The sequence below is a fragment of the Mustelus asterias genome, chromosome 26 (assembly GCF_964213995.1).
Source record: "Mustelus asterias chromosome 26, sMusAst1.hap1.1, whole genome shotgun sequence".
NCBI classification, from domain to species: domain Eukaryota; kingdom Metazoa; phylum Chordata; class Chondrichthyes; order Carcharhiniformes; family Triakidae; genus Mustelus; species Mustelus asterias.
In genome coordinates, this window is record NC_135826.1 from 9,754,822 (window position 1) to 9,778,470 (window position 23,649).

The 23,649-nt window shown below is 45.6% G+C and overlaps 1 protein-coding gene across 1 annotated transcript in view; it reads right to left on the bottom strand.

The window, feature by feature from the left end:
• fsd1 (fibronectin type III and SPRY domain containing 1) overlaps window positions 1-5,842 on the bottom strand; it is a 60,751-nt gene extending 54,909 nt beyond the window's left edge. Inside the window, exon 1 of the mRNA XM_078198755.1 lies at window positions 5,709-5,842. Within this exon, the coding sequence (XP_078054881.1) occupies window positions 5,709-5,726 (18 nt within the window). The 5' untranslated portion in view covers window positions 5,727-5,842. The remainder of the gene's footprint in view (window positions 1-5,708) is intronic.
• Window positions 5,843-23,649: the final 17,807 nt, after the last annotated feature.

The window sequence follows — 23,649 nt, forward strand, 5'->3', positions numbered from 1 at the left end:
TCCAAAGTGCAATATCTCACACTTGTCTGCGTTAAATTCCATTTGCCATTTTTCAGCCCATTTTTCTAGTTGGTCCAAATCCCTCTGCAAGCTTTGAAAACCTTCCTCACTGTCCACTACACCTCCAATCTTTGTATCATCAGCAAACTTGCTGATCCAATTTACCACATTATCATCCAGATCATTGATATAGATGACAAACAACAATGGACCCAACACCGATCCCTGCGGCACACCACTAGTCACAGGCCTCCACTCAGAGAAACAATCCTCCACAACCACTCTCTGGCTTCTTCCATTGAGCCAGTGTCTTATCCAATTTACTACCTCCCCATGTATACCCAGCAATATAAATGATCAATAGCTCTGGAGAGAGTGCAGAGGAAGTTTACAAGAACGTTGGCAGGGCTAGAAAAGTGTAGATACGAGGAGAGATTGGATAGGTTGGGTTTTTTTTCCCCCTTGGAATAAAGGCGGCTGAAAGGGTGACCTGACAGAGGTGTATAAAATTACGAGAGGAAGAGGTAGAGTGGACAGGATAAAATTGTTGCCCTTTGTGGAGAATTCTGGAACCGGGGGATAGAGATTCAATATAGGTGGCAGTAGACATAAAGGGGACATGAGGAAGAACATTTTTATGCAAACGGTGACAGGAATTCACAGCCTGAGTTGGTGGTGGAGGCAGAGGCCCTAAACTCAAGTACCTGGATCTGCACCTTAAGTGCTGCCAGCTACAGGGCTGTGGGCCAAGTGCAGGAAGGTGGGATTAGAAAGGGCACTTGGGTGTCCTTGGGCTGGCATGGACAAGATGGGTCAAATGGCCTCCTTCTACGTTGTAACTTTTCTATGGGTTTAGCTTTCTCCCTCTGTTCCACTCCAATCTGAGATGGGTATCTTCACACAACCTTGTGCATTGAGTATTTCTATTTATCATGCTGTACAACTATCACATTGCAGACCAAGTCTGCATTTAACTGAACATTTTTTATTTCAGTTGCCTCGCTCATTTTCCTCAATAGCACTTTTTCTCCAACCGTTACTCAAAAATGTTACAGCATTCTGCATCAAGGAGTCATTCAATATAGCCTGTGCCTCCAATTCTCCATACATCCTGCTTTGAACCACTCTACAAATGAAGACGTCCTTTCTCATCCCATTGCAGAGACTCCTCTTCTCTCTCGATGCACTCTCCTCTCTTCCTTCACTTCCCAAGGACTATTCTCTGATGACCATGAAACCATTGTCGATTGTCATAAAAACCCATCCTCTTCACCAAAGTCCTTTAGGGAAGGAAATCTGCCATCCTTATCTGGTCTGGCCTACATGTGACTCCAGGCCCTTGCAAATGGCTTAGCAAGTCACTCAGCTCAAGGACAATCAGGGATGGGCAATAAATGCTGGCCCAGCCAACAACACCCACATCCCATGAATGAATAAATGAAAAAAAGCTCTCTCTCCCAAAGAACTCTCCATCCCTTCCTCGCTCAGCACTTCCTTCAGTCCTGTAAAAATATGCGACTCTTCATTTATATAAGCTCTGCATACTGGGCTACATGTGTCCACCTCTGCATAACATTAGCACCATGCTTCTCATAGAAACTTATAAAATTCTACCAGTATTAGACAGGGTAGATTCAGAAAGAATGTTCCCAATGGTGGGGGAACTCTAGAACTAGGGATCTGATCTTGAGGATAAGATCTAAAGATTAGAACGGAGGTGAGGAGAAATTTCTTCACCAAGAGGGTGGTGAATGTGTGGAATTCACTACCACCGAATGTAGTTGAGGCCAAAATGTTGTCTGATTTCAAGAAGAAATTAGATATAGCTCTGGGGGCTCAAGGGATTTGGGAGGAAGGGGGGGGGCGGGGGGGGGGGGGGGGTGTAAAATCAGGATATTGAATTCGATGATCAGCCATGATCAAGATGAATGAGCAGAGCAGGCTCGAAGGGCCGAACAGCCTACTCCTGCTTCTAGTTTTTTATGTTTCTATTAGGGAAGGTGATACTGTCACTGGACTAATAATCCAGAGACCCAGGGTAATGCTCTGGGGACCTGGGTTAGAATTTCACCATGGTGGATGGTGGAATTTCAATTCAATAAAAATCTGGCATTAAAAGTCTAATGATGACCATGAAACCATTGTTGATTGTCATAAAACCCCATCTTGTTCACTAATGTCCTTTAGAGAAGGAAATCTGCCATCCTTACCTGATCTGGCCTCCATGTGTCTCCAGACCCACAGCAATAACTGCCCTCCTGACATGACCTAGCAAGCCATTCAGCTCAAGGGCAACTAGGAATGGCCAACAAATGCTGGCCTTGTCAGCGATGTCCACATACCATGGAAGAATTTTTTAAAAATTCTCCTATTTTCCATCATGTAATTGATGGTGCATTGAAATTGGATACTGGAAAAGTAATACTGAAGTAAAGATCCATACCATTTAAGCTCATATTCATGCCTCTGCACCTCATATCTAATAATGCTGCCAAAGCTTAGTGTCTAGGGTTACACGGAATGGCTACCTGAGCTAGAAGGTGCCTTTGGAATCCTACACGTTTTAAGAGGATGAAGGAGAGAGTGGTAAAATAATCATCTGCACAAGGTATCTTATAGACCCCCCTGGGGGTTACGTAGCACAGTAAGAAGTCTCACAACACCAGGTTAAAGTCCAACAGGTTTATTTGGCAGCACAAGCTTTCAGAGTCTCGATCCTTCATCAGGTGAGTGAGGACTTGTGTTCACAAACAGGGCATAGAAAGACATAAACTCAATTTACAAGATAATGGTTGGAATGCGAGTCTTTACAGGTAATCAAGTCTTAAAGGTACAGACAATGTGAGTGGAGGGAGGGCCATGTACAAGTTAAAAAGGAATATATTGTCTCCAGCCAGGACAGTTAGTGAGATTTTGCAAGCCCAGGTAAGTCGTGGGGGTTACAGATAGTGTGACATGAACCCAAGATCCCGGTTGAGGCTATCCTCGTATGTGCAGAACTTGGCTATCAGTTTCTGCTCAGCGATTCTGCATTGTCGTTGTAATACCTGATACGCTGCAGGAAAGGATGTCCCGAGACATGGTACATTGGGGAGACCATGCAGACCAAACACCGCTCAACAATCACCAAGCAGGAGTGTTTCCTTCCAGTCGGGGAACACTTCAGCAGTCACGGGCATTCGGCCTCTGATCTTCGGGTAAGAGTTCTCCAAGGCAGCCTTCACGACACACGACAATGCAGAGTCGCTGAGCAGAAACTGATAGCCAAGTTCTGCACACATTGAGGATGGCCTCAACCGGGATCTTGGGTTCATGTCACACTATCTGTAACCCCCACGACTTGCCTGGGCTTGCAAAATCTCACTAACTGTCCTGGCTGGAGACAATACACATCTCTTTAACTTGTGCTTGGCCCTTTCTCCACTCATATTATCTGTACCTTTAAGACTTGATTACCTGTAAAGACTCACATTGCAACCATTATCTTGTAAATTGATAATGCCCTGTCTGTGAACACAAGTCCTCACTCACCTGATGGAGTGAGATTCCGAAAGCTTGTGCTGCCAAATAAACCTGTCGGACTTAAACCTGGTATTGTGAGACTTCTTACTGTGCTTACCCCAGTCCAACGCCGGCATCTCCACATCATAGTTATGTAGCAGCCATGTTGGGCTGGAGGTTGCTATGTAACTGTGTGTTTGTTCGCACAATTCGGTAAGCCCATTCAACGATGGGAAGGAAACTGAGAATTTGGTCCAACCTTTAAAAATTAAAGCAAATTATAAGGCATTATTAAACACCTTCAAGTACAAACATCTCCTTGCTGAGATGACTGCCTTCCTTATTCAATTTGTTGCCACTGAGCAGATGCTGCCAAGACTTGCAGCACACAATGCCAGGATTACTGGCTGGCACGTGGTCATTCACTTTGCAAAGACTTCAAACGCTGGAAATCTAAGCTAAAGACTTTGGACCTTCAGCTTGCTTCCATCAGTATCTGAGAGGAGAGGAGAGACAAGTCAGTCACAGACTCTGGAGCAGAGTTACAGCAAAAACAATGACTTTTCCTTCTCAGATGCAGCTGGACCTGTTCTGCATTCCCAGAAACTTCTATTTTTCTTCTGCGATCCCTTTGTTTGTATCTTTCACTCCCCCCTTCGCCTCTTAAATGCTGTCTACTATTCAGGCTGTTGCTTACATGTTTTCCTCCCCCCGCACTCTCTGGGGGTGGGAGAAAGCAAGGAAATAGTATTAGGAAACCTCCCCTCAATACTGTCAGCTCTTAATATGAGACTCTAAGTTTTGCTGTAAAAGTCTGATCCTCCAGAATACAAATGACACCAACACTTCTATAAAATGTAAATTCAAAGGGTGCAGTTTTGGCACTGAAATTGGACTTAGCTCATCCATGAGACTTGTACTGACATGAGGGGGTATAGCTCAGTGGCAGAGCATATGACAGCTGATCAAGAGGTCCGCAGTTCAAATCTGAGTGCCCCCTATCTAATCTTTAGGACAGCACAATGGTTAGCACTGCTGCCTCACAGCGCCAGGGACCTGGGTTCAATTCTGGCATAGTAAGAAGTCTCACAACACCAGGTTAAAGTCCAACGCCGGCATCTCCACATCATGACTTCAATTCTGGCCTCAGGTGACCGACTGTGTGGAGTTTGCACATTCTCCCCGTGTCTGAGGGGGTTTCCTCCCACAGTCCAAAGATGTGTGGATTGACCATGCTAAATTGTCCCTTCGTGTCAGGGGATTAGCAGAGTAAATAGGTGGGGTTACAGGGATAGGGCCTAGGTGGGATTGTTGTCGGTGCAGGCTCCATGGGCCAAACGGCCTCCTTCTGCACTGTAGGGATTCTATATCTCTTTACATATTCGACAAGCCCACACATCCAAGCTTAATGCCCAAATTCTGGAAAACCGCAGGAATAGGCCAAATTCAAGCACATTGAACTTTTCCCCATCACACAAATATTCCATTTGGAAATGTAAACCCATCCCCAGCCCTTAACCAATCTGATATCCTGATTATCAGTTACAAATTAGATTTATAAACTTGACTTAGTACGCAATTCTGGTTTCTGATAGGAAGCTTAAAGATACAGCAGGGCTGACACTCCTTTTAGACTAGTCCATTCTTAATCCAGCTCAGTCACAGGCCTTGAACTACCAGGGGGATACAATATGCCACTTAACTGGGTTAAGTAAAAAAAAAGAACCAATTTCTTACAATATCAAAGACCCTGTATAATTCAAGCAATATGAAAAAACACTCAGTATATACTGGAATACACAATGCAGTGACCACACCTGCAGTATTATTCCAACTAACCTATGCCAAGCACAGTCTGTAGGGGTTGAGTGAAACAGCAAAACGCAATCATTTCAAATCACCCCTCCCAATTTTCGATACCAAAAGGCTAGCTGCAATTTAATTTTTTTAAAAACCTCCAAATCTCCATCCACCGGATTTAATGATTAAATCAGTCTCCACGCGTTAAACCGTGGGAAAGCGGGCCACAAGATGGTCAAAAATGCTTGGAAATCTATTTGGTGCTATCACATACAAATGCAAAATAGAATTGGGTGCATTTTGGTAAGGCTAATCAGTTTCTCTCCCAGCTCCCGTGCTGAATGAAAGCGCAGGTTGAGCCATTCATTGTAGGTGTAACATTGTTACACTGTCTGTGTGTGTGTTACCTTGTTGTAATCTGCCATTGCGGATCTGTGCCTGAGAAATCCTTTCCGTTTCTTTAAAGCAGGACCGGTTGCATTGACATTGCGCTGGCTTGGTTTATCCCCCCCACTCTACGCGTGTTTTTAAACCCCGAACAAAGCACAGAGTAACGGCTACCCAAGGAGAGGCAAGGGCCCCGACTCAGTGAAAAGCACCAAGCTCTGCGCGACAGCAGCGCTCGCTACAGCGGATTGTGGGATTTGTAGGATTTAACTGTGCCTGTGCCACACAGCCGGAAACACCTTCTACCCTCCAAAGCTCTCAGCAAATTAGATTCTAATTCCTGAGCTTGGAGCAAACTTATTAAAGGCAGCAGTCCTCTTGATCATTTTCCTGTTTGTAATTTTAAGACAAAACGAATACTTTAAACAGCCCCCTAAATCAGTATCCACTACTCTTCATACATTGAGTTCCTTTTGGAGTCCAGTGGTTTGCCCATATTAGCAATCATAGAAAATCAAAGGAATATGCTGTGGATGCTGGAAATTTGAACAGAAAATACTGGATAAACGCAGCAGGTGGAGAGAAACAGAGTTAATGCGCAGCATTTTCCCCAAAAAAATTGATTTGATTTTTTTGATTCATAGAATCCCTACAGTGCAAAAGGAGGCCATTCAGCCCATTGAGTTTGCACTGACAACAATCCCACCCAGGCCCTATCCCCATAACCCCACATATTTACCCTGCTAATCCCCCTGACACTGAGGGGCAGTTAAGCATGGCCAATCAACCTAACCTGCACATCTTTGAACTGTGGGAGGAAACCAGAGCACCCGGAGGAAACCCACGCAGACACAAGGAGAATGTGCAAACTCCACACAGACAGTGACTGGAGGCCAGAATTGATATGAGGCAGCAGTGCCAACCACTGTGCCACCGTAGATATACAGCGAAAAGTATTGTTTCTTACACGCTATACATACAAAACATACTGTTCGTGGAGTATATAGTGCAGAAGGAAAGGAGAGGATGCAGAAATTAGTGTTACAGTCATAGCTAGGGTGTAGAGAAAGATCAACTTAATACAAGATAGGTCCATTCAAAAGTCTGATGGCAGCAGGGGAGAAGCTATTCTTGAGTTGGTTGGTATGTGATCTCAGACTTTTGTATCTTTTTCCCGACGGAAGAAGGTGGAAGAGAGAATGTCCGGTGTGCGTGGGGTCCTTAATTATGCTGGCTGCTTTTCCAAGGCAATGGGAAGTGTAGACAGAGTCAATGGATGGGAGGCTGGTTTTTGTGAAGGACTGGGCTACGTTCACAACCCTTTATAATTTCTTGCGGTCTTGGACAGAGGAGGAGTCATACCAAAATGACTAAGTGCCACAACGATGAGAAAACTGGAGCGATCCATGCCGGTTTGTTCAGTGTGGTCTGGACTGCAATCGCTCTATACTTGGTGCCCTGAAAGAACTCCCCACATGAAACACGCTGGTATGGAGCCCCCAGGTGTGTGACTTGCCTGAACTAGCACGCAGTTGTGCACTGTTAACAAGGAGGAGCTGCATTCTAACGCTCCCGCTGTCATGCCAGTCAAGTCAAGGGGATGGCAGCGCTGAGAGCAGTCCCATGCTTCATGGAGGCAGATCTTTGAAGGCTTGTAGATGCCAGTGGAGGAGAGGCAGGCCACCCTGTAACCCTGAGAGGATAGATGACCCAGAAGCAGAGAAGCAAATGGAGCCGGGAATGTGGAGGCTGTGACAGTCAATGCCCATGGCCTGACACTGATGACTGGCACTCAATGCAGGAAGAAGATGAACAACTTCATTCGGGTTGCAAGGGTAAGTGTCCATCTGTCACATCCTGGCATCAGTCCCATCTGTCACACTTGGAATGTCCACATCAATCCACTTCCTGACACCCCACGACCTTCCAGCATCCGACCCCCCCATCATTGCCCTCAAATCCCTCCGATGCTACCCATCACAACTCCTGCCTGTCGAGGCACAGTGCTGACATACACCACCTGTCTCCCCCAGCCCCCCCGCACCCCCCCCCCCCCCCCCCCCCCCGCCCTGCCAGCTATATCATAGCTGGGAAGGTGTTGGGGGTTGGAACTGGAGAATCCTGTGGCAATGAGGGCCTCTCTGGTCCTCCTTGCACATCAGAACCTTACAGCTGCCCGTTCCCCATCCTCCTCGTCCTCTTCAGCCACGTCCTCCACTCCCTCCTGGTCCACCTCCTCCTCAGACGAATCCACTTGGTCTTCCTCCTTCAGAATGTCATCCCGCTGCTGCTCCAGGTTGCGGAGCGCACAGTAGATGACCATGATGCAGGTGGCTCTCTGGGGGGCTGCACTGCAGAGCACTGCCAGAGTGGTCCCGGATCTTGAGCAGGGCAGGGCAATGCACTGTTCAGTGATGGATTGGGTGGCAGTGTGGGCCTCATTATAGCGGGTCTCCACCTCAGTCTCAGGCCTGACATCAGCGGGTATCCCTTGTCCCTCATGAGCCATCCCGGCAGCCTAGGGTGATCCTCGAAGACCCCGGGGATATCTGAGTGCCTCAGGATGAAGCTGTCATGCATGCTCCCCGGATAGCATGCACACACATGCATGACGTTGAGTAGATGGTCGCAAACAATTTGGACATTCAAGGAGTGGAACACCTTGAGGTTGATGAAGGGCAATCCCTGATGTCACAAGGCTTGCAAAGCGACATTCATGCCATCTATAGTGGGGTGACCAGAACTGCAGATGGTACTCCAGCTGTGGCCTAACCAATACTCCAACATAACCTCCTTTCTCTTATACTCTGGGGCATACTGGCAATGTTGGCAAACCTTGTCACCTGGGCACCTTGTTGGCTGCAGTCCACGTCAAAGTGAATGTAGTGGGATGCCCGGGCATACAGGGTATCCATGACCTTCTGGATGCACTTGTGGGCTGATGACTGGGAGATACCACACAAGTCCCCTGGCTCGGTCATAGAAGTGGAGATGCCGGCGTTGGACTGGGGTAAACACAGTAAGAAGTCTCACAACACCAGGTTAAAGTCCAACAGGTTTAACCTGTTGGACTTTAACCTGGTGTTGTGAGACTTCTTACTCGGTCATAGAAGACAGAGAATAGCAGTGGAAGAGTGCATTTCTGAATGGAGGGCTGTGACTAGTGACGTTCCTCAGGGATCAGTGCTGGGACCTTTGCTGTCTGTCATATATATATAAATGATTTGGAGGAAAATGTAACTGGTTTGACTGGTAAGTTTGAGGATGACACAAAGGTTGGTGTGATTGCGGGTAGTGATGAGGACCGTCAGAGGATACAGCAGGATATAGATCAGTTGGAGACTTGGAGAGATGGCAGATGGTGTTTAATCCGGACAAATGTGAGGTAGTGCATTTTGGAAGGTCTAATACAGATGAGAAAATACAATAAATGGCAGAACCTTAAAAGTATTGATAAGCAGAGGGATCTGGGTGTACAGGTACACAGGCCACTGAAAGTGGCATCGCAGATGGAGCAGGTAGTCAAGAAGGCATACGGCATGTTTGCCTTCATTGGCTGGGGCATTGAGTTTAAAAATTGGCAAGTCATGTCGCAACCAATTATAGAACCTTAGTTAGGCCGCACTTGGAATATAGTGTTCAATTCTGGTCGCCACACTACCAGAAGGATTGGAGGCTTTGGAAAGGGTACAGAAAAGATTTACCAGGATGTTCCTGATATAGAGGGCATTAGCTATGAGGAGAGGTTCAAAAAACTTGGTTTGCTCTCACTGGAACGACGGAGGTTAAGGGGTGATCTGATAGAAGTCTACAAGATTATGAGGGGCACGAACAGAGTGGATAGTCAGAAGCTTTTTCCCAGGGTGGAAGAATCAATTACTAGGGGGTATAGGTTTAAGGTGCAAGGGGGGCAGTTTAAAGGAGATGTACGAGGTAAGTTTTTGACACAGAGGGTGGTGGGTGCCTGGAACTCGCTGCCGGGGGAGGTAGTGGAAACAGACATGATAGTGACTTATAAGGGGTATCTGGACAAATATATGAATAGGATGGGAATAGAGGGATATGGTCCCTGGAAGGGTAGGGGGTTTTAGTTTTAGACCCTGCAAAGTACCTAACATTGAGGTACTTGTGTCAAAGTTGGGAGAGGTGCCCTATAGTCCGATCAAGGAACAGCCTGACATAGTCCTACCCACTGAATGATACCTTACATATAGAAGATTCAGGGCAGAATTTATAAAACAAATAAGAGAAGCAAAGCAAGAGTGTGAGAAGAGACTGGCAGCTAACAGGCTACAAGATGAAAGCATGCAGAATTGTTGGCAACAGTGCACCCTCCCCGATGTGTTCAGCTCAGTCTGTGCCCATTTTGAACAGGAGGTCAGCGAGAGGGCACCTTCCGTCCCGGAAGCCTCTACCGAACCGGTATCCGAGGTCACCATCACAGACACCAGATCAGCTTTCTCGAAAGTCAACCTTCGGAAAGTGATTGGCCCGGATGGGATACCCAGACGAGGACTCAGATCCTGTGTGGACCAGCTGGCTGGGGTCTTCTCAGATATCTTTAACCCCTCGTTACACTGATCTGAGGTCCCTACCTGCTTCAACAAGGTGACCATCATCTCTGTACCAAAGAAAAGCCAAGCAGCGTGCCTTAATAACTATTGCCCGGTGGCTCTGACATCCATCATTATGAAGTGCTTCGAAACGTTAGTCATGGCACCAATCAATTCTGGCCTCCCAGATTGGCTGGATCCACTACAGTTCACCTATCGCCGCAACAGGTCCACAGCAGACGCCATCTCCCTGGCCCTGCACTCAACCCTGGAACACCTAGATAACAAGGACACCTATGTCAGACTCCTATTTATAGACTACAGCTCAGCCTTCAACACCATTATTCCTCCGAAACTCATCTCCAAATTCTGCTGCCCACGACTCGGCTCTTCCCTCTGTGGCTGGATCCTAGACTTCCTAACCCACAGACCACAATCAGTAAGGATAGGCAACAACACCTTCTCCACGATCATCCTCAACACTAATGCCCCACTAGGCTGTGGCCTCAGCCCCTTGCTGTACTCCTTATACACCGATGACTGTCTGGCCAAATTCTGCTCCAATTTGATTTTCAAGCTTGCTGATGACACCACCTTAGTGGGTAAGATCTCAAACAATGATGAGACGAAGTATAGGAAAGAGATAGAGAATCTGGTGAAATGGTGCGATGACAATAATCTCTCCCTGAATGTCATTAAAATTAAGATCATGGTCATCGACTACAGAAAGTGTAGTGGAGAACATGCCCCTGTCTACATCAATGAGGATGGAGTGGAAATGGTCGGGAGTTTCAAGCTTCTAGGGGCCCAGATCACCAATAACCTGTCCTGGTCCCCCCATGCTGACGCTACAGTTAAGAAAGCCCACCAACGCCTCTACTTTCTCAGGTTGTACCTGTTTCTAATTCATGTGTTTGTAGCTGCTGCCTTAGCCAAGCTATTCCAGTAAAGTTACAATGCTGGCAACAATCCTGGACAACTGCCAGGTATGAATTATCCACCCAAAACAAAGCAAATCCAATCAAAGCAAAGCCAATTACCATCCCATCAGTCTACTGTCAATCTTCAGCACACTGATGGGAGATGTCATATACAGTGCTATCAGGCACTCACTCATCAATAACCTGCTCACTGATGCTCAGTTTAAGCTTCACCGGGACCATTTCGACCCAAGGGGTGGGATATTCCAGCCGCGCTTGCCCCAAAACCAGAATAACTCACCCAAAGTTAACGGACCTTTGCATGAACTGCCCCTCGCCCGCTACAATTCCCCTGGATGGGAAAATTCCCACCAAGTTCTTATTTCAGCCTTGGTCCAAACATAGACCCCTAAAAGAGCCAAATTTTTGAGATGATGTGAGAGTGACTGCCTGTGACATCAGGGCAGCGTGTGCCCGAATGTGGCATCAAGGAGTTTAAGTATAATTGAAGCAAATGGGAATTAGGGGGAAACGCTCTTACTGGCTGAAATCATAAGTAGCGCAAAGGGAGATGGTTGTATTCGCTGGAGGCCAATCATCTCAGTTCCAGTACATCATTGCAGGAGTTCCTCAGGGCAGTGCCCAAGACACAATATCCTCAGCTGCTTCATCAATAATCTTCCCTTCACCATAATGTCAGAAAGGGGGATGTTGCTGGTGATTTCACAGTGTCCAGTATCGCTCACAACTCAGAGATATTGAAGCAGTCCATGTCTCCATTTAACAAGATTTGGACAATGTTTCGGCTCAGGAGAGAAATTGGTAAGTATCATGCGTATCACACAAATGCCAGGCCATTCACCTCCCCTAGATATTTAATGGAATTATCATAATGCTTCACCATTAATATTCTAGAGACTAGCATTGACTGAAACTTAACTCAAGCATATAAATACTGCAGGTTCGAGGATAGGGTTTCTGCGGTGAGTAACTCACCTCCTGATTCCCTAAAACCTGTCCACTATCTGCAAGGCAGGAATATAATTGAATGGTCTTCACTTGCATGGATGAGCACAACTTTAACAACTCTCATGAGCCTTGCCACCATCCAGAACAAAGCAGTCCACCAGATTGGCACCCCATCCACACCTTAAATAGTCATTCCCTCCACCGCATGATGCTACGTCCACCATCTACAAAATGCATTGCAGCAACCAGCCAAGCGTCCTTCGACAGCCCCACCCAAATGCATGGCCCTTACCACCTAGATGGACAAGGGCAGCAGTTGCACAAGAACACCACCATGTGCAACTTCCTCTCCAAGACACCCAGCATCCTGACTTGGAAATAAATTGCCTTCCTTCATTGTCACTGAGTCTAAGTTTAGAATCCCAACCCAAACCACATTTCATGGGTGCACCTACACTGCACAGACTATTGCAGGTCAAGAAGGCAGTGCCACATCACCTTGTCAAGGGTAATTAGAATCATAGAATCAAATCCTTACACTGCAGAAGGAGACCATTCGGCCCATCAAGCCTGCACTGACAACAATCCCACCCAAGCCCTATCCCCATAACCCCATGTAATTACCCTGCTAATTTCCCTGACACAAAGAGGCAATGTAGCATGGCCAACCAACCTAACCCACACGTCTTTGGTCTGTGGGAGGAAACCGGAGCACCCGGAGGAAACACTTGCAGACACAGGGGAGAATGTGCAAACTCCACACAGTCACCCGAGGCTGGAATTGAACCCAGGTCCCTGGCGCTGTAAGGCAGCAGTGCTAACCACTGTGCCACCGTGAATTAGGGTGGGACAATTTCCACATCGCTTGACCAAATAACGAACACTTTTTCTTAGTTGTTCTAATAGCTCATTATGTGGCTTGGTGTCAGATTTTAGAATCATAGGATCAGAGAATACCTACAGTGCAGAAGGAGGGGCATCGAGTCTGCACCGGCCACAATCCCACCCAGGATCTATTCCATCACCCCTCACATTTACCCTGCTAATCCTCTGACACCAGGGTTAATTTAATGTGACTAATCCAACCTTTAAAGTCCCATGGGATATTTTATTACTCTAAACGGTAGTGTATAAATGCAAGTTGTTGTTGTTAATGTTTGAAGGATTTGCAATGGCGGTGCTATCCTGGAAAATTGCCATGTTGATGTCCAATGTTTTTGTTGCAGAATCACAGATTCACTACAGTGCAGAAAGAGACCATTCAGCCCGTCTAGTCTGCACTAACTCTCTGAGAGCATCCCACCCTATCCCTGTAACCCCATGTATTTACCCCGCTAATTTCCCTAACCTACACATCTTGGGATACTAAGGGGCAATTTACCATGGCCAATCAATCTAACCTACACATCTTGGGACACTCAGGTGCAATTCAGCATGGCCAATCCACCAAACCTGCACATCTTTGGAGTGCAGACACGGGGAGAATGTGCAAACTCCACACTGACAGTGACCCAAGGCCAGAAGTGAACCCAGGTCCCTGGCGATGTGAGGCAGCAATGCTAACCACTGTGCCCCCATGCCACCCACCAATTGAAGAAAAGGGCTGAATGCTTTTAATATATCTATTCCTATCCATGTTGACAAATGCAGATATATTCCACAAACAGATTAGTTTATACAGCATTTATATAAAACGATTAATGTGGTAAAAATGTCTAAAGCCACTTCACAGGAGCGCTGTCAACTAAGATTTGACACCACAGAAGTTGATATTAGAGCAGATGACCAAAAGCTCGGTAAGAGGCAAGGTTTAAGATGCACCTTTAGGAGGAGAGAGGCAGACACCTTTAGGGAGGGAGTTCCAGGGCCGAGGCAACTGGTGGCATGAAAGACAGACAGCTGACTCAAAGTCTGGAGGCTGCTGCTTGTGAGCATGTGGATGAGGTGGAGGAGTGCTAATGGAAAGGGGAAGGGAGAAAGGTGCTTCTGGAAAGGGAAACCTGGCCAGTGTACACTCACTGCTGGAAAGGCCATGACAGTTACATATAAGCATTTGAAGTAAGAGCAGAAGTAGGCCATTCGACCTCTTAAGCCTGCTCCACCATTCAATAAGATCATGACTGATCTGACTGTGGCCTCAACACCTCATTCCACCTGCCCCCAATAAACTTTCACTCCTTTGTTAGTCAAGAATCTACCTCTGTGTTAAATCTATTCAATGACTGCCTCCACCACTCTCCGGGGAACAGTTTCAAAGGCTCACGAGCTTCTGAGAGAAAAAAAATATTCTCATCTCCATCTTAAATGGGATGCTGCCAAGTGGGAGAATTAAAATGTCTGATCCCGCGTGCCTGATGATCTAGTATAGTCTAAATAACCTCGGGGAAGTTCAGATCGAACTGAGTTTTAATTTAACATGGTGTTCTGAAATTACCAACTCATTGGAGCAGAGCCATCTAGTGGCCTTTGTGTGTCTATGGCCATGAAGTGTAGAATCAACAGTCCAGACTTTCGCAACTTTTTCCAACCTTGAAATGACCAATCACCCAGAATTGTAACAATTTTAATGCATAATGAATTGATCTCGCATTCACTTGGGTAGGCGACTCCAAATGTGGCACTGAGGTCAAAGTGGGAGAGGGGGAGGAGAAAGCACAACTTGGGGAGGGGATGAGGGAGTGGGAAGGGGAGACGACAAAGGAGAGTAGGGAGAGAGGAAGAAGTGAGAGAACAGGATGGAGTTTGAGAAGGAACAAAGGAAGGGTTGAAGGTGGAAAGGAAGGAGTAGGAGGGAGAAGGAAGAAGAGGACAAGAAAGGGGGAGGACAGAAACGGGGACAGGGTAGGAAGAGAGCAGAGTGGGAGGAAGAAAAGAAGGAGGGGAGAAGAAGAGAAGGGATGCACAGGTAGGGGAGGAAAAAAGAAGGGGGAAGGAATAATGACTGGGGTGGGGGGAGTAAAGAGGGTGAGGAAGAGGGGGAGAGGATATTTGAAGATATATGTCTTATCTTGATAGGCATATGAACAAGCGGGGAATAGAGGGATATAAGTGGTTGGTTTAGATAGGTAAACATGGTCAGCATAGGCTTGGAGGGCCGAAGGGCCTGTTCCTCTGCTGTACTGTTCTTTGTTCTTTGTTCTTTATATGGATGGAAAATAGCATGATGTGGAGATGCCGGTATTGGACTGGGGTAAACACAGTAAGAAGTCTCACAACACCAGGTTAAAGTCCAACAGTTTTATTTGGTAGCAAAAGCCACACAAGCTTTCGGAGCTCCAAGCCCCTTGGAGCTCCGAAACTCAGCTGAAGAAGGGGCTTGGAGTTCCGAAAGCTTGTGTGTCTTTTGCTACCAAATAGACCTGTTGGACTTTAACCGGGTGTTGTTAAACTTCTTACCGTGGAAAATAGCAGTCAGGTGGGTAGCTACCTTGAGAGAAGCAGCACTGTAGGAGAAAAGGGGCTTTGATGACAATTACATCTACAGAAATGGAGGTTGCAATACTTAAATATGCTGCAGCAGAGGACTTGGTGAAGTAAGCAGGCCAAAGGTTTTATGAGAGGTAAATCATTATTTTTAAAAAATGTATTCCTTTCTTAAAGTTTACAAAGCCAACATGTAGAGTGGACAGGCCAAGACTTTAAGCCTTCTCATTGCTTGCTTCACAAATCAATTCAAACTGAATCCACTTCATAGTCCCCACAAAAGAGACATACTAGATCCAAGCTGACAGGAACAGGCGTTACATCTGATCTCACATTTTTGCTTAGCCACAAGGCAGAGAACAAAGATAGAATCCTAAGTGCAGAAGGAGGCCATTCGACCCATCGAGTCTGCACCGACTGCAATCCCACCCAGGCCCTACCCCCATAACCCCGTGCATTTACCTTAACTAGTCCCCCTGACACTAAGCAGCAATTTAGCATGACCAATACACGTAACCCGCACATCTTTGGAGTGTGGGAGGAAACCAGCGCACCCAGAGGAAACCCACGCAGACACGGGGAGAATGTGCAAACTCCACACAGACAGTGACCGAAGTCGGGAATCGAACCCAGGTTACTGGCACTGTGAGGCAGCAGCACTAACCACTGTGCCACTGTGTTACCCACAAGCTGTCTTTTATTAAATGAGTTGGCACTTATCATGCAATGCTAACTGGACCCAACATTCACAGCACCACCTTATGGAAAACAACATTAAAATATTATAACTAATTACATTTGCTAATAATATAAAGATAAATAGATTAAAAGCTTTCAGAAAAATAGTGCTCAAGGAGATTTCATACCTATGATAGCATCACATAGTGCAATATACAGATTTACATTTTTAAGATAGAGTTTGAAAGGTTAAGACCATAAGACCATAAGACATAGGAGCAGAATCAGGCCACTCGGCCCATCGAGTCCGCTCTGCCATTCAATCACGGCTGATATTTTTCTCATCCCCATTCTCCTGCCTTTTCTCCATAACCCCTGATCCCCTTATTAATCAAGAACCTATCTATCTCTGTCTTAAAGACACTCAATGACCTGGCCTCCACAGCCTTCTGCGGCAAAGAGTTCCACAGATTCACCGCCCTCTGGATGAAGAAATTCCTTCTCATCTGAGAAATTGTTTTGAACATTCTGCTACGTTTTCAATAATGCTCATGCAAGCCCTGAGAGTTTCCATTTTAATCTTAGATCTGTTCCATGACGACACTGGGCAAATCATCTCCAAACTAGCATTAAAAACTGTACATATATTGGTGCAATATTTAACAAGGTGTATGTATATATATATATATATTTTAAAAGGCCCATTATTAAAGACTGTGACAGATTTAAATGCTTGCAACTCAAAAAAATAACTTCTGTCAGTTGATTTAGATTGTGATACATTTTGACAACTGTATAAACTGCGTCATTGGCCCTGTGTTCTGACTTTACACTTGCCTTGTTTCCTGTTGTTGACCAGTGCTATATTTGCAGTGTACACCCACGTTAGATTGTGAAGTCATTTCACAGTCTTATTATGCCTTGGGCTCAACCATAATATTCACAAGTTGCTCAATTTTCTTTTCTTTTATTCAGCTTGGCTTAGTTGGTTGCATTTTCTGCCCCTGAGTTTAAAGGTCATGGATTCAAGCCCCCACTCTGGGATTCGAAACACAATCTAAGCTGACATTTCATTAATGGTATGCTGCGTTATTGCATGTCTCATCCTTAAGCTACAAGACAAAACCAAGGCCTCATTGGTCTGGCCAAGTGGCCTCAAAAAGCTCGTGGCATTGTTCAAAGAAAGTAAAGTTTATTCATTAGTCACAAGTCGGCTTACATTAACACTGCAATGAAGTGACTGTGAAAATCCCCTTGTTGCCACACTCCGGCACCTGTTCAGGATCACTAAGGGAGAATTTAGCATGGCTTATTTACCTAACCAGCACGTCTTTTGGACTGTGGGAGAAAACCGGAGCACCTGGAGGAAACCCACGCAGACATGGGGAGAACGTGCAGACTCTGCACAGACAGTCACTCAAGCCAGGAATCGAATTCAGGTCCCTGGCGCTGTGAAGCAGCAGCGCTGACCACTGTGCCACCATGCCGCCAAGACAATGGTGCCTTGTTAGTGTCCTGGATAACATGTAGGTATATCACTCAACCAACACTATCAAAGAAAGACAAATTAACTAGTTATGCATGTACTTGTGATAAAGTGCTGTATAAAGTGCGAGCTCTTTCTCAACCACATTTCTCAGTACAGTTGTCTGTGGTTTCCGTACTCGAAATGGTGAGGAGTTAGCAACTGCGCAGGATCAGAAGAGATTTAGGAGTCCAAATACAGAAATCACTTAAAACTATTGAACATGAACAAAAGTAGTGAAACAAGCTAATGGAATGTTTGCCATCATCTTAAGAGGGCTGGAATACAAAGGTAGCGGAGTCGATGCTGCAGTTTTACAAAGTTTTGGTTAGACTACTGTGTTCTAGGGCAATTGGGGATGGGCAATAAAAATGCAGGCCTAGCAAGCAATGCCCACATCCCATGAAAGAATAAATAAAAAGTCAACACATCTCAGAACGAACACATTGGCCATGGAACGGATGTGGTGCTGATCGACCAGAACGCTACCAGGCTGAAAGGATGAAATCATGAGAAAGATTGAATAACTAAGATTCTGTTCTCTCGCGTATATAAGAGAGAAGGTATAATCAGGATGGTTAAGATAACTGATGGGTTTGATAGGGTGAGAGGCAGAGAGACTATTTCCTCTGGTGGACAAGTCCAGAACTTTAAAATTCAAACTGGGCTATTCAGGGGTGATGCCAGGGAACAGTTCACCACACAACGTGCCCTAGAATATTTGTCCCCAAAAAAACTGGGAGGTCAGTTGAAGTTCAAAACTGAGGTTAATAGGTTTTTGTTAGTTAAGAGTAGTGAGCAATTCAGGACCAAGCTGGATGGGGAGTTAAGATACAAATCAACCGTGATCTAACTGAATGACATTGTAGCATTTGTACTGATGAGTGCAAAATGAAAATCTTCGACAACTTGTCTCTCATTTCTGCAATATGCAAGTTCGCCAAATAATTTTATCTTGATGTGGTTGGGTGATGGTGTTTTCACCAACATCATCCAAGAAACAGCCATGAGATGAATGATCAGTAATGTATTTTTGTATGGCGTTGATTAAGGAAAGATTATGGAAGAGCACTGAAAAATAACAGTATGGTCCTCTAAGGGATAACTTTATGAGATTACACTGCCAGCATAGGGCTTTTCCAATGGATCAAGTTCCTGAATTCCTGATGTGTATCCTAGTGTGTGCAGTTCTATGGCAGATGTATCATCTGGTGTGTTGCCTTAAAGGGACAATCACCACAAATCACTACATCCCTTCCCCTTTAAATCCTTTATAGAATCCTCAATAACGAAGCAACTCAGTCCTAAATGCTAACTAAACATTATACACATGAGTTGGACAATTATAAATCGAGTCTTTGAGGGGTTTTTCTGTTTCTTGCAGAACAATGTAATTCCATAGCCTGAGATGCTTCAACAGGATCGACATTAATGGGAACTGCAGTGACAGGTATCTCTTCTGGCACTGCCAGTTCATCACTACCTGGTTCCACGGAAACACCGGTTATGTCTATAACAGGTCGATCAGGTATTCGGTGCTTACAGGTTCGCAAACATTTCTAGATGATGTTACGAAGTTGGGTAGAGTAATTGTAGATTGGTGTTTGTAAAATGGTAAAATGCTGGGGAGAAAGTATTGCGTGGTCCCTTTAAAAGGTGGTGCTTTTTCTATGCTTAAAGTGTTAAAAAAGTGCAAGTACAAAGAGAGGCCAAACGGAAACATTTATATCGAAAGGCCAAGCAGCAGTTTTATTAAGGCTTTTGAATTTAACCAATCAGTTTGAATTAGGCACTTAGATACCAAGAACCTATTAAATTTAAATCTGATGGTTTTGACAACCAATCCCAATGTGGGAAATATTGATATGCCATCACAGGTATAAAAGAAGGGGGACAGTGGAACAAAAAGAGAGCAACTGCCACCTGCCACAGCTCACAGCTCTCAGCTCAAAGCACCATCTAGACAACAAAGGTACCAAAGAAGAAAGAAGAAACTTCCAGACAGATGAATCAACAGGTGAAGGCCCAGAATATTCCGGAAAACACAAAACCTGGTTGTAATTTATAGAGTGACTAAAATTCTATTTTTGTTAATGAGTGGGAGTTGTATTTATTTGATCAGCATTCCATTAGAACCCTGTTTTAAAAGTAAATTAAAAGCAACTTACTGCGGATGCTGGAATCTGAAACCAAAAAAGAAAATGCTGGAAAATCTCAGCAGGTCTGGCAGCATCTCTGAGGAGAGAAAAGAGCTCCCAATTGGCTCAGCTTCTCACGTTGCCTCTCCATAGGGTCCGGCCTGATCACGTGGCCCTCATGGATTGTCCCCTCAAAAAGGTCATGTTGCCACAGTGTTAATCTGTATCTTTTTGCTTTATTGTATACAAGCTCAAAACACTAGTGTACGGTGCCACCCTGACGCTCCTGCACTAGGTACAATTTCAGAACTACACCTCATTCTATTATCCTGCATATCTATATATCTATGTATCTTCCCCACTCTGAGTCTCCATTGGTCCCTCAAGCCTCTGCTGTGTTGCCCTTAAAGGAACAATCACCACAAATCACCACAACTATGCATCTCGATCATTGACTGAAACAGATCAAAGATAGGCTGTAATTGAAAAAAGAAACATTAGTAGCTACATGGGTCTGTGAGAAACTAAGGCTGAGGCCTAATGTTTTCCATTTAGACAGATCACAAGCCACTGATTACGTTGCTAACTGCAAAATAATGAGCAAAAATGCTGCCAAGAGTGCAGAGATTTTGTTTGAGATTGTTGCAATATGGTGCTATAACCGTGTATATCCAAGGAAAACAACAAATTATATAGTGAATGCATTGTTACACACATACTTGTTGAAAAGCCTGAACGAGAGGACATAAATTTTATTGAAGATGTGAGTCCTATACTTTAGTGACCTCAAAATTCCTCCCAGCAACAACACAGAGGTGAAATGAAATTTGAAAGTCACAGAAAGCAGATTAATAATGTGCTCAAATTCAGGAATACTGTATCAATGGATGGTCAGGATATCTTCCAAATAATTCCCTCCTGAAGCAATCCATTGAGCAAGGAAGACGCCTCAGTGTCATGAATGATTTGCTGATTTATGATGAAAGGTTGGTCAAGCCTAGAGTCCCCAGATTCAAGATCCTTCAGAGAATACACTGGGGATACCTGGACATTGCAAAGTATTGTGCATGGTGGCACAGTGGTTAGCACTGCTGACTCACAGCACCAGGGACGTGGGTTAAATTCTGCTCCTTGGGTGACTGTGGAGTTTGCACATTTCCCCGTGTCATAGAATCATAGAAACCCTACAGTGCAGAAAGAGGCCATCTGGCCCATCGAGTCTGCACCGACCACAATCCCACCCAGGCCCTACCCCCAATATCCCGACACATTTACCCGCTAATCCCTCTAACCTACGCATCTCAGGACACTAAGGGGCAATTTTAGCATGGCCAATCAACCTAACCCGCACATCTTTGGACTGTGGGAGGAAACTGGAGCACCCGGAGGAAACCCACGCAGACACGAGGAGAATGTGCAAACTCCACACAGACAGTGACCCAAGCCGGGAATCGAACCTAGGTCCCTGGAGCTATGAAGCAGCAGTGCTAACCATTGTGCTACCGTGCCATGTCTGCGTGGGTTTCCTCCCACAGTGCAAAGATCTGCGGGTTAGGTGGATTGGCCATGCTAAAATTGCCCCTTAGTGTTGGGGGATTGGTCGGGTAAATACATGGGGATACGGGGATAGGGCCTGGGTGGGATCGTTATTCATGCAGGTTCAATGGGCCGAATGGTTTCTTCCTGTACTGTAGGGATTCTATGGTTCTGTAGTGCAAAATTATGTTTGGTGGCCAGGGATCTCAAAAATCATCAGAGGAAATGACTTCACAGTGTATCACCTGTACGATCATCAGGAGCAAAGGGAACCACTGATGGCATCATCATTTCTATCTAGACAACGGGAATGGATTTGTTTAAACTCAATGGGAAGATAGATCTTGTTTTACTTCAGATGGACTGTGGTTAAGCATCTGTATAGTCCAGCCTTGGAAAATGTCATTACGTTACTAAAATAAATTTTTGCTGCACTCCAGATCTGGGCTTTTCAGACAATGGCTCACAGTTTGACAACCAATGTTTTAAGCAGTGCATAGAAGGCCATGGATTTGTCCATATGACTAGCTCACCCGGATCCCTGCAACCTAATGGGGAGGCTGAAAGAGGAGTGAAGACGGTGAAGATTTTGTTGAAGGATAATGATGATGTTAACTTGGCACTATTGAGCTACCATTCCACATCGCTCCAGTATGGTCTGGTTCCATCCAAACCTCTAAAGGAAAGCTCACTCAATTTCTTGTTCTTCCACACATGCTAACGCCACGTCTCAAAACAACAGATATAGGGCGGAACTCTCCAGCCATTTGTGTCCTGCCGCCACGCCAAGTGAGGACGGAGAATTTGGCGCTCAGCCGAATCTCCGTTCACTGCAGTGGGACCAGAGAATCCCGCCGGTGTGAACGGCCAGAAAATTCTGGCCATAGAGAGAGTAAGGGGCAAGGAGGATAAGTGTTAGAAACATAGAAACATAGAAAAACTACAGCACAAAACAGGCCCTTCGGCCCCACAAGTTGTGCCGAACATATCCCTACCTTTTAGGCCTACCGATAACCCTCCATCCTATTAAATCCCATGTACTTATCCAGGAGTCTCTTGAAAGACCCTATTGAGTTTGCCTCCACCACCACTGACGGCAGCCGATTCCATTCGCCCACCACCCTCTGTGTGAAAAACTTCCCCCTAACATTTCCCCTGTACCTATGCCCCAGCACCTTAAACTTGTGTCCTCTCATAGCAGCCATTTCCACCCTGGGAAAAAGCCTCTGAGAGTCCATCCGATCTACGCCTCTCAACATCTTATATACCTCTATTAGGTCTCCTCTCATCCTACGTCTCTCCAAGGAGAAACGACCGAGCTCCCTCAGCCTATCCTCATAAGGCATGCCACTCAATCCAGGCAACATCCTTGTAAATCTCCTCTGCACCCTTTCAATCTTTTCCACATCCTTCCTGTAATGAGGCAACCAGAACTGAGCACAGTGGGGTTCATGTGGACCAAGTGGGGTCTGACGAGGGTCTTATATAGCTGCATCATTATCCCCGGACTCCTAAACTCAATCCCTCGATTGATAAAGGCCAGCACACCGTACGCCTTCTTAACCACCTCCTCCACCTGCGGGGCCGATTTTAGTGTTGTGCAAATCAAACCGAAAACCATAATCAGCGCCATAAAGTATCGGCTTTACTAGAACTCCAGGCAGGAGAATCACCAGGTGACCAAAATCACAAAGGCCAGGTTTTGGAAAACACTATGGCTGGAATTTTCCGTCTGTTCACGCCGGCAGGATCTTCCCGTGCCGCGCTGATGGTGCATCCCCGCCACGCGTTTCCTGATGACATGGGGTGGAGTCGATGGGAAATCCCACTGACAGCAGCGGGACCTTTGCCGGCCAATGGCACACTGCCGCCTGCCATGAGAAGGACGCCATAGGTAGGCCAGAGAATCCTGCCCATTATCTGTGACCTTATCCTATAGAGATTGAAAATAGAATAGTGGAAAGGAATAAAGAATACTTGTATCTATAAGAAGAAGACCATCAATGGAATGGACTAGTTACCCAGACGATTAGAAAGATGTCCTGAACAGAGAACAGATAGGTTCTGATGATTTACATACTGCTCTACCGAGCTCAAGAGAGAACTGAATGTCAGAACCTTTACTGTGCAGGAGGCCATTCAGCCCATTTAGTCTACACAGGCTCTCTGAAAGAACATTCTACTTAAGCCACATCCTTGCGTTACCTGGCTCATTCTTT